The 10,189-nt window shown below is 44.1% G+C and overlaps 1 protein-coding gene across 1 annotated transcript in view; it reads left to right on the top strand.

The window, feature by feature from the left end:
* The first annotated feature begins 3,100 nt into the window (after positions 1 to 3,100).
* LOC311230437 (differentially expressed in FDCP 6 homolog) overlaps positions 3,101 to 10,189 on the top strand; it is a 132,401-nt gene continuing 125,312 nt past the window's right edge. The window contains exon 1 of the mRNA XM_084316708.1: positions 3,101 to 3,218. Within this exon, the coding sequence (XP_084172834.1) occupies positions 3,123 to 3,218 (96 nt within the window). The 5' untranslated portion in view covers positions 3,101 to 3,122. The remainder of the gene's footprint in view (positions 3,219 to 10,189) is intronic.

Here is a 10,189-nt window from a genome sequence, read left to right as displayed (position 1 = left end):
ATCCCAGTTAGGACAGCCGAATCCCGTCCAATCTTTCGCCGTCGACTAAAGACTCACTTCTTCAACCATTATCTGAAATGATAATAAAAAAATAAAGAAAGAAAAAAAATCTAACCCTGACTAACCTTACTGCCATGCACTTGTCCTAATAAACTAACCTACACTGTAACACGCAACACTTTGATAAACATTGTTACTCAGCTGATAGAGTTGTACCCTTCTTGCTGTCTTGTCGTACAGAACTTGTAAGTCGCTTTGGATAAAAGCGTCAGCTAAATGACTAAATGTAAATGTAAATGTAAATGTGTGGGCCAGTGTGTGGGCCACTAATGTGGGCCGTAAGGTTGCCACCCGTCCCTTAAAATACGGAATCGTCCCGTAATTGGAAACTAAAAGACGCGTTCCGTATTGAACTGATACGGACGCCCTTTGTCCCGTATTTTAAGGTTGCCAGTTTAGTGAGAGAAATAAGCCAGCCGACCTACAAAAACAAGCAAAATTGTGTCCAAAAGTTGTGGAAAATAAACAGACTTGGCAACTCTGGTATGATGGGCGTGCGCTCAGCAGCTCACCGACCGATGAGAATTAGCGCTTTCACGTTGCTAAGAAGAGTTCTGTGCCGTTGTGCCAATCTTCCGTCAAAGAACCTGCAGATTCCTCCTGAGCAACGTCAGAAGGATATGCCCCTTCCTGACAAAAGAAGCCACCCAACTCCTCGTCCAGTGTGTTGCGTGATTTCTTTTCGAAGACGTTTTGAAACTTTATATTCATACAGTATTATGCTCAAGTTGAGGCTATATTTCAGCCAATCTATTTAAACAATGTTAAATGCAAATAAAGCACTTTAAACTTTAAGTATGACTAAATGCTTTCTTGACTATATATAGTAACTGTTCCAAAATGCATATATTTCTATGTATTTTAGGGGTTTGGGGGGCTAGCTCTTTTTAATATAAATGTCATAGATTGTTTTATTTAGATTTCCCTAAAACCGAAATAAAGTAAAAAAAGAAAAATAGTGACAAAATCCACCCATTTTCGCCCAAAAAACGCCCTAAAACCGCAACAAAAAAAATTGCGCGCTACGCGCACGCTCGATGATAGGTGTCCCTTATTTCTATTGGTCAAAGGTGGCAACCCTAGTGGGCCGGTGTGTGGGCCGGTGTGTGGGCTGGTGCATCTGAATGTCCCGGGCTGAATTTGTGTCCCAGTCCGCCACTGCATAGAGTGACTTCCGTCGCTGCACATTCCAAACATTCCCTAACCTGTCTGTGTAACGTCTCCCCCGGTCCTGCTGGACCAGACGGTAACTTTCCCCCCGGTTCGGCTGGACCAGGCATTGGACTTTCACAACCTCCTTTCAGAAATAATACACCACTGCACAATACACCACTGCCATCTGGTGGCCTGATCCAGATGATGCAGCTCTGGGGTCAGGCCATTCAGCTATGTTATATTATTTGCACCAATCTGTGTTTTGCACATTTGTTGTCTTTGTTGTTTGTATTGTTTCCACTGTTTTAGTGTTGTGTTCATACGGTCTTATGTGTTTTGTAATTGTGTTCTAGTCTTGTGTGTCTCAGTATTGTACAATTGTTTCTAGTTTATTCCCCTGTTTCAGTCTTGTGTTGTTTTGTTACCACAGCTGTGTCCATTCAACAATCACCCTCTTGTCTCTAATTAGTGTTTGTATTTAAGTGTTGTCGGCCGGGTTGTGTTGCTGGGTCATTACTTCCTGTTACCCTTGTTTCCGTGTTGTCATTCGTGAAGCTTCCCTGTATCCTGTGTTTCCTGTCATTTAAGTAAAGTTTGATTATCACTACGCCGTCTCCTGCCTGCTCTCTCCAAGCTCTCCGTGTTTATATCTGCATCTGGGTTCCAGTCATCATGCCATCTAAGCGTAATCGTAACAGTCTGCTTGGTACTTAGAATTAAACATCCTAAACCACCTCATTCTCCTCTGCCCTTGTGTTCTGCTCTTGGGTTCAAAACCAGATGTCGCCATAACAAAGACGGTATATGGAATGTTAATAGTCTATTCCACTATAGCTATTTCCGGGACGATCGGTTTAGTTCTTATTTCTTTCTTTCTTTCATGGCTATAAATGTAAAACATAATTGTTAATGATACAAATAGTGTCGTATTTATTATCATTATCATATAAGTCATATAAGTTCCTTGGGGTACACCTGAACAATAAACTAGTGCTGTCCGGCGATTAAGAAAATGTATCTAATTAATTACAGGATTTGTAATTAATTAATCTAATTAATCGCATTTTAATCACATTTTAGGCCTGATATTCTATATTCTAATCATATTTCAAATAGCATGTGTCCGGATGGCAGAATTCAGTACTGTATCTACAAAACCTTCTGTTTAATCATCTTCCCTTTATTCATTTGCTTAGATTTTTCAGGTCTGGTCAATTTTAGCATGGTGTTATTCACAGTCAAAGATAAACAAAATCACAATGCCTCATTGAGTCAGGACTATAAATGCAAAACGTAATTATTAATGATACAAATATAGTCGTATTAATTATCATTATAATTATTTAATTCCACGGATGTCTGTAGTATCGGCAATCCCAAATGACTTGTCCCAGAGAAAGCTATTGAAACCACCGCTCTGTCCGATTTAGCCGTTCGAGAATGCCGAATAAGTATGTAAATTGAGTTATGTCCTTGGTAAATTTTACGTATGTCTGTTCGAGAATGAGGACCAATGTCTGTATGCCCAAGAGCTGCCTTTGCTCCCTGTACTGCCTGTCTTCCATGCCTGGGTTCCATTTCCTAATACATCATTTAGCATCCAAAACCTTCATGTAATAATGGGGTTTACTATTGATACAATTAATGTGAACAAGGATAATGCAATACATAGGCACAGGTCAGCCCCAGAGTCTGAAAAGAACAATGGTGTCCTCTGCTGGGTAGTGTGATTCTAGTTGTTACAGATAGGTGGCACCATGGGGCAACAGAGCTCCTGTACAACCAAAAGAGGTCAAGATGGAAAAAGATGTTAAGAGAAAAAAAAAAACACAAGCTCTGAGCACCAAACACACATACACACACATACTAACTCAGAGGTTAGTGAAATGCTCTGAGTGCAGGCAGTCATGGAGCTGCGTGCTGAGCTGCTGAAGTCGGTCTGGTACGCCTTCACCTCTCTGGATGTAGAGAAGAGTGGAAAGGTGTCCAAGTCCCAGCTGAAGGTAGGAGGGGGGGGGGGGGGTACAGAGGTTAAACAGGTGGGCGCTGACAGGTGTTCTTCTGCAGGTTGCCCTCTGTCTCCTCTGGAAATTGTTGTCGTTTACCTTACCTAACAAAAAAGTATCATGGTATCACGTTTTTTGATCACTTCCATCATGGTGGTAACAAAGAAACAATGCCACTGCACCACCAGTACCATGGTTTTTAACTGGATTATATCTTAATATTACCGTTGATATTACCATTACCATTGATAACCAGAACTGTCAACACTGAGGTGTCTGTATGTGTATATGTGTGTGTGGATATGGATATGGTGCGTCTGTCTATGTCTGGGTCTCTTAATATGTCATGATGTGCTCTGTCCTTGTGTCCATGACTGTATTGTGACCTGTATCCCTACTATGTCTATGTGCTTTTGTTGTGTTTTTATTCTAATGTATTTATCTTGATTTTATTCTGTTTTTATTGCTAACCCTTTTTTTACACAGGATTTTAGCCTGTACCTTCTGGCAGGGGGACTACCAATGGAAATTAGCCTTTTGGCTAAAATTGGGTGCATTTACATTTGTAAAATGTTTTATTAATGTACACTGTCCCCCTTGAACAAATAAAGTAAACCTAACCTAACCTAACCTAACCGTCATATTATTTAAGTACAAAATAGGTATTTTACTATGGCTGTATAATGAAAAAGGAATAAGTATTTTGAAGATAATATCAGTGTGAACAGAAGTCATCTTCTCACAGTTTGGTGTGATGTGTGTGAGTGAGGTGTTGATGTGTGTGGGTGCAATGCTTCCTGTCCGTTGAGCACAGTTTCCTTCTATATGAATTCCAAATGAATAGCTCACTCACACATTTGGTCGTTGGACACCAAAGGGCTGCTGTCTTTGCTGAATCTTTGTGTAACCCCCCTTCCCAGTGTTTTTTGATTGTTTAATTCATCTTTATTTCACTTTATTTCTTTATTTCACCGGGCAAGTAAAAAAAAATCGGTTTACAAATTGGAAATCATGACCTATACCTGGCTAAATAAGCATATTATACTATTGTTTACTCAGTATAAAACCTCACAGGTAACTACAGAAAGAGTTACAGCCTACACAGGTCTGTGTCTATGTTATTTCTGTATGGTTTGTTGATAGGTGGTAACATATTGTGTCCTGTGTAGAAACCTTTGGAGAATTGAAAGGAGCGTTCGTTCATTAAAAATCAAACCACGAAGACCAAAATTGGATATTCAATGTGTGTGCAAAAAAACCAACAGTGTAGGTCAGCTAGTATTCCTGTTGTTTGGAGGGAGAGAGTGTGGGGGCCCGTTGTGGGACAAATTATACCCTGTGACATATCTAATCCAAGTCACACTCAGAAGCTTGGAGTGCTGTTTTTCAGACAGATTAACAACAGGGGCACTTTACTTCAATGGAGGCAGTGACCAATAGTCGATGTTTGATTATGAATTCAGACAAAAAAACATATTATGATATATGATATGTTAATGTGGTGAAACAATTCAAGCATTTGATTACAGTCAACTGTTTCACATGTATAAAGTAAGTAAGTGAAAGCTACGTATTGTCAGTATAAGATACGATAAGATAAGCTATTCCTTTATTGATCCCCTTGGGGAAATGCAGGCATCATAGCAGCATGGGGGATGGGGGAGGGGAGGTACAGGTAGTAGAAGACATACAGGTCACAGAATTATAGTGCAGTGGAGCACAAAAAATAAGTAAATAGGAGTACATAGGGGTAAAAAGTAGAGGCAGGTGGGAGCTGCTAAGATAGGCTGCCACTCACCTCGGCACCACTTCACACTTTCATCGTATCAGTCGTATGAGGGAGTCTATCATTTACATTTACATTTAGTCATTTAGCTGACGCTTTTATCCAAAGCGACTTACAAGTTCTGTATGACAAGTCATCAGGAAGGGTACAACTCTATCAGCTGAGTAACAATGTTCATCAAAGTGTTGCGTGTTACAGTGTAGGTTAGTTTATTAGGACAAGTGCATGACAGTAAGGTTAGTTAGGGTTAGATATTTTTTTTTCTTTTTGTATTATTATTTCAGATAATGGTTGAAGAAGTGTGTCTTTAGTCAACGGCGAAAGATTGGACGGGATTCGGCTGTCCTAACTGGGGTGGGTAGTTCATTCCACCATTGTGGGGCAAGGACTGAGAATAGGCGGCTTCTCTTTGATGACCCTCCCGGAGCTTGGATAGGACTAGGTCTGAGGCGGCCAGAAGATGCAGAGCGTAGGGGTCTTGAGGGTGTGTAGTTAGAGACCATTGACCGGAGGTAGGCGGGAGCGGTTCCCTTTGCCGCACGGTATGCTAGGCCGAGGGCCTTGAAGCGGATACGTGCAGCAATGGGGAGCCAGTGCAGGTCCCTGAGAAGTCGGGTGACATGGGCCGACTTCGGTAGGTTTGAGATCAGGCGGGCCGCTGCGTTTTGAATGAGTTGAAAAGGCTTGGTGGCAGTGGCCGGGAGGCCAGCGAGCAGTGCGTTGCAGTAGTCGAGGCGGGAGATGACTGTTGATTGGACGAGGAGTTGGGTGGCTTCTTTTGTCAGGAAGGGGCAGATCCTTCTGACGTTGTTCAGGAGGAATCTGCAGGTTCTGGTTGTCGCTGCGATGTGAGCAGAGAAGTTCAAGTGGTCGTCGAGGACAACACCAAGGTTCTTGGGGGTCGGGGACGCGGTCACAGCTGCATTCTCGACTGTGATGGAAAGGTCGGTCAGGGGGGAGGATTTGGCCGGCAGGTGGAGCAATTCTGTTTTGCTTAGGTTCAGTTTGAGGTGGTTGGTCATCATCCAGGCGGCGATGTCGGACAGACAGGCCGAGATCCGCTCAGAGACGTGGATATCTGAGGGAGGAAAGGAGAGTTGAGTATCATCGGCATAACAATGATATGAGAAGCCATGAGACGTGATAATGTTACCCAGTGATTTAGTGTAGAGGGAAAAGAGAAGGGGTCCTACGACCGAGCCCTGGGGGACACCCGTCCGCAGGGGGCGGGTGGCCGACAGGGTCCCTCTCCATGACACTTGGTAGGAGCGGTCATTGAGGTATGATGTCAGCCATGTCAGCGCAGAGCCAGCCACTCCCATTCCTGCGAGGGCCGCAAGGAGGATCTGATGGTTGACTGTGTCGAAGGCTGCAGATAGATCTAGGAGAATCAGGACAGAGGAGACAGAGTGAAGTGCCTCTGTGACAGCAATGAGGGCCATTTCTGTGGAGTGGCCAGTCCGGAAGCCAGACTGATTAGGGTCTAGGAGGTCATTCTGTAAGAGATAAGCAGTAAGTTGGTTGGATACAGCACGTTCAAGTGTTTTAGAAAGGAAGGAGAGAAGAGAGACAGGACGATAGTTGCCTATGACGGTGGGGTTCAGGGTTGGTTTTTTTATGAGGGGCGTGACTCTGGCTTGTTTTAGGGAGGTGGGGACCACCCCCGAGTTGAGTGAGGAGTTGATGGTTGCAGTTAGGAATGGGAGGATGTCCGGTGCTATGGTCTGGAGGAGTGGGGAGGGTAGCTGGTCCAGCTGGCATGTAGTCGGACGGTTCGACGTTACCAGTGTCAGGGTCTCGGCTTCTGTAATGGGAGAGAAAGATGACAGAGTGAAGGATGAGGTTCTCGATTCAGTGTTTGGAATGGGTGGGGGTTGGGAGAAGGAGCTGCGGATGTTCTCCACTTTTTCCTCAAAGAAGATCGCAAAGTCTTCAGCAGAGAAAGATGAAGGAGGAGGGGGTGGGGGGGGGGGGAGTGAGGAGGGAGGACATGGTAGCATGCAGTTTGCAAAGATTCTTGGCAGAGGCCTCGATCCTATGGTGAAAGAAAGAAGATTTGGCATTAGTAATGGTTTTGGAGAATGTTAACAAGAGGTTGTGATATGTGTCGATGTCAGCAGTGAGGCGTGACTTTCTATACTTCCTCTCAGCCGCTCTCAGGACCTGTCTTTGTTATCTCACTGCATCTGTCAGCCATGGACTGGGTGGGGAACGGCAGGCAGGTTACAAAGCTTGTCGAAGGAGGTTGCAAAGGCTGAGAGGAGGGTGGAGGTTGCCATCTCTGTGGGGAGAGCAGAGAAGGTGTCACTCAAAGGTAGAGCGGATAGTATGTCAGAGGAGAGGGTGGAGGGGGATAGGGAGGGCAGATACATGTAGGGGATGAATGAATGAATGAATGAAAACTTTATTTAACAGATTGCAGAATGGGTACAATACAGTACGGCTCAATACATACAATTGTTAAGGGGATGCAGACCTGAGAAAGACGTTTGTCTTGTTTCCATCAGGGTCCCCCATTTTCAATTCATATAGACATTTATGACATACACAACATACATGACATTTATGGCATAGGGACATATAGGTATTTAGTACTGATACATTTGTGACATAGGCGGTATTCAAATATACAGTACTGTTACCCCTAGATCCTGACAGAGTATATACATATGATGGGGAGGGGACTGTACATTAGGAGGGGGTGGGTGGGTGGGAGGGAAATATACATACGGCGGGGAGGGAATATATACATGCGGTGGGGAGGAGACTGTCTATTAGGAGGTGGTGGGGGTTTTGGGCATTTACGGTGGCCAGTTTCAAATTGCAGCCTCCCGTAGGTGCTCTTTAAGGGCGGTTTTGAATGTGGGCAGGGATTCACATTCCTTTACAGCTTTGGGTAGGGCGTTCCACATTGTTGTGGCATAATTGCGGAACGTGTTTAGTCCCTTGTTTGAGCCGAATCTGGGTTTAACATGATTTGTTGAGCTTCCTCTGGTGTAGTGGTTGTGGTATTCACTGACCTTTGGGAAGTATTTTGACATGTACATGGGCACCCCGGTCGTATAGTGTATCTTGTAGACCAGGCCCATTGCAAGTTGCTGTACTCTGTCGTCTACTCTAAGCCATCCTAGGTTGGCAAAGTGGGCAGGGGTGAGGTGGGTTCTGGGGTTCAGGTCAAGTAGTAGTCTGGCCAGTTTGTTTTGTGATGTTTGTAATTTTGTTTTAAGCGCCTTTGAGGTGCTTTGGTACCATGAGGTGCACGCATAGTCATAGTACCCTTGAATGAGTGCTCCTGCCAGAGTCTTCAGGGTATTCTTGTTTACCAGAGAGGAGATCCGGTACAAGAATCTAGTTCGTTGGTTGACTTTTTTTATTACATTGGATGCCATTTTGTCACAGGAAAGATTTGCCTCTAGGATGGAACCCAGGTAGGTAATTTCGTCTTTCCTTGTGACAATATTGTCACCCACTGTAACTGAGAAACCGTCGGTCTTGCTGAGTTTGTTATTTGAACCGAAGAGAATGGACTCTGTTTTGCCCATGTGTAATGATAGTTTGTTATCAGCGAGCCATATGCAGATTTTGCCTAGTTCCGTGCTGAGGGTTTTTTCAACCTGCAATTTGTTCTTGTCAGAGACCAGCAGGGCTGAGTCGTCCGCAAACAGGAACAAGTTGCAGTCACAGGCTGACGACATGTCATTTGCATAAATTAGGAAGAGTAGCGGTCCTAGTATGCTTCCTTGTGGAACACCACAGCTCACTGTGAGGGGGGGGGATAGAGTACCGTTTACCTCTACCATCTGTTCTCTCCCCTCCAGGTAGGATTGCATCCAGCTCACTGATAGGCTATCAAAACCAATTGCTTTTAGCTTGTCCATTAGAATGGAGTGATTGACAGTGTCGAAGGCCTTTTGTAGGTCCAGCATGACCATGCCGCAGTATTTGCCAGCGTCCACCTCTTGTTTGATGTGGTCGTTCAAATAGAGGAGGCATGTGTCAGTGGAGTGGGACGTTCTGAAGCCAGATTGGAATTCGTAGATTAGGTTTTTTTCCGCCAGGTACTTTTCGACCTGTTCGTAGACTATTTTCTCCATGACTTTCGAGATGGAGGTAAGAATAGAAACAGGGCGGTAGTTGCCTGGGTCTAATTTGCTGCCCTTTTTGTGTAGAGGGGTCACTCTCGCAATTTTGAAGTCCTTGGGGACGTGCCCCTGTCTTATAGAGAGGTTTATTATGTGTGTGATGACTGGGGTGATGGCGGCTGCTGCGTCTCTGAGGAATTTGGAGGGGATGTTGTCATGGCCAGTGGCCTTGTTAGGTTGGAGGGCGCTCAATTTTTTGAGTACCTCATCGGTTGTTACCATTTCAAGTTTGAAGTCGTCTTTGTGGACCCCTAGGTTTTTGTAGTATGCTACTATGTGTTCTACCCCATAATGCCCTGAGTGGGAGGGTAGTTTGTTTACCAGTGTTGTGGCTATGTTTGTGAAGAAGATGTTTAAGTAATTGGCTACATCCAGCTTGTCTGTGATGAGCGTGTTGTCCGTCTTTATGTTTATGTTTGAGAATCTGGTTTTAAGTTTTTTACTGCAGCCTAGTTGATTATTGAGTAATTTCCAAAGTTCGCGGGGTTTGTTTTTGTTTTCCTCCGTTTTGTCGTTGATGAAATTTCTTTTTGCGGTTCTGATCATGATGTTTACGTCATTTCTTAGTCTGTTTCTTTGGGTTTTTAGTTCAACCACGTGGGCTTGGAGTTCACTGTTTGAGCTTTTGGAAAGCTTTGTCTGACTTTTATGAAGTTCAGAGCATTTTTTGTCTCTGGTTTTCATAGCGGCCAGTATTTCAGTGTGCATCCATGCCTCAGCGCGATTTTTAACCCTGGTGGTTCTTATCGGTGCCATGTTGTTGAGTATTGCTGTGAATTTGGTTTTGAATCCAAGCCATGTTTCTTCAACCTGTGTACCACTGAGCTCATCTGACCAGTCCAAGCTCCCCAGTTCTAGGTTAAAGGCCTCTCTAGAGTAAGTTTTGAGGTCTCTAGATGTGACTGTTTTGTGACAGCCGGCCTTCTGTTTTAGCTTTTTGCGGGTACAGAAAATCATATAATGATCACTTAACCCGCATGCTATCACCCCTTTACTGGAGATCATGGACTTGTCAGAGGTCAAAATGAGGTCAATGGTGG

This window comes from Notolepis coatsorum (genome assembly GCF_963971535.1).
Source record: "Notolepis coatsorum genome assembly, chromosome: 6".
Taxonomy (NCBI): domain Eukaryota; kingdom Metazoa; phylum Chordata; class Actinopteri; order Aulopiformes; family Paralepididae; genus Notolepis; species Notolepis coatsorum.
This window is presented reverse-complemented; position numbering and strand designations above follow the sequence as displayed.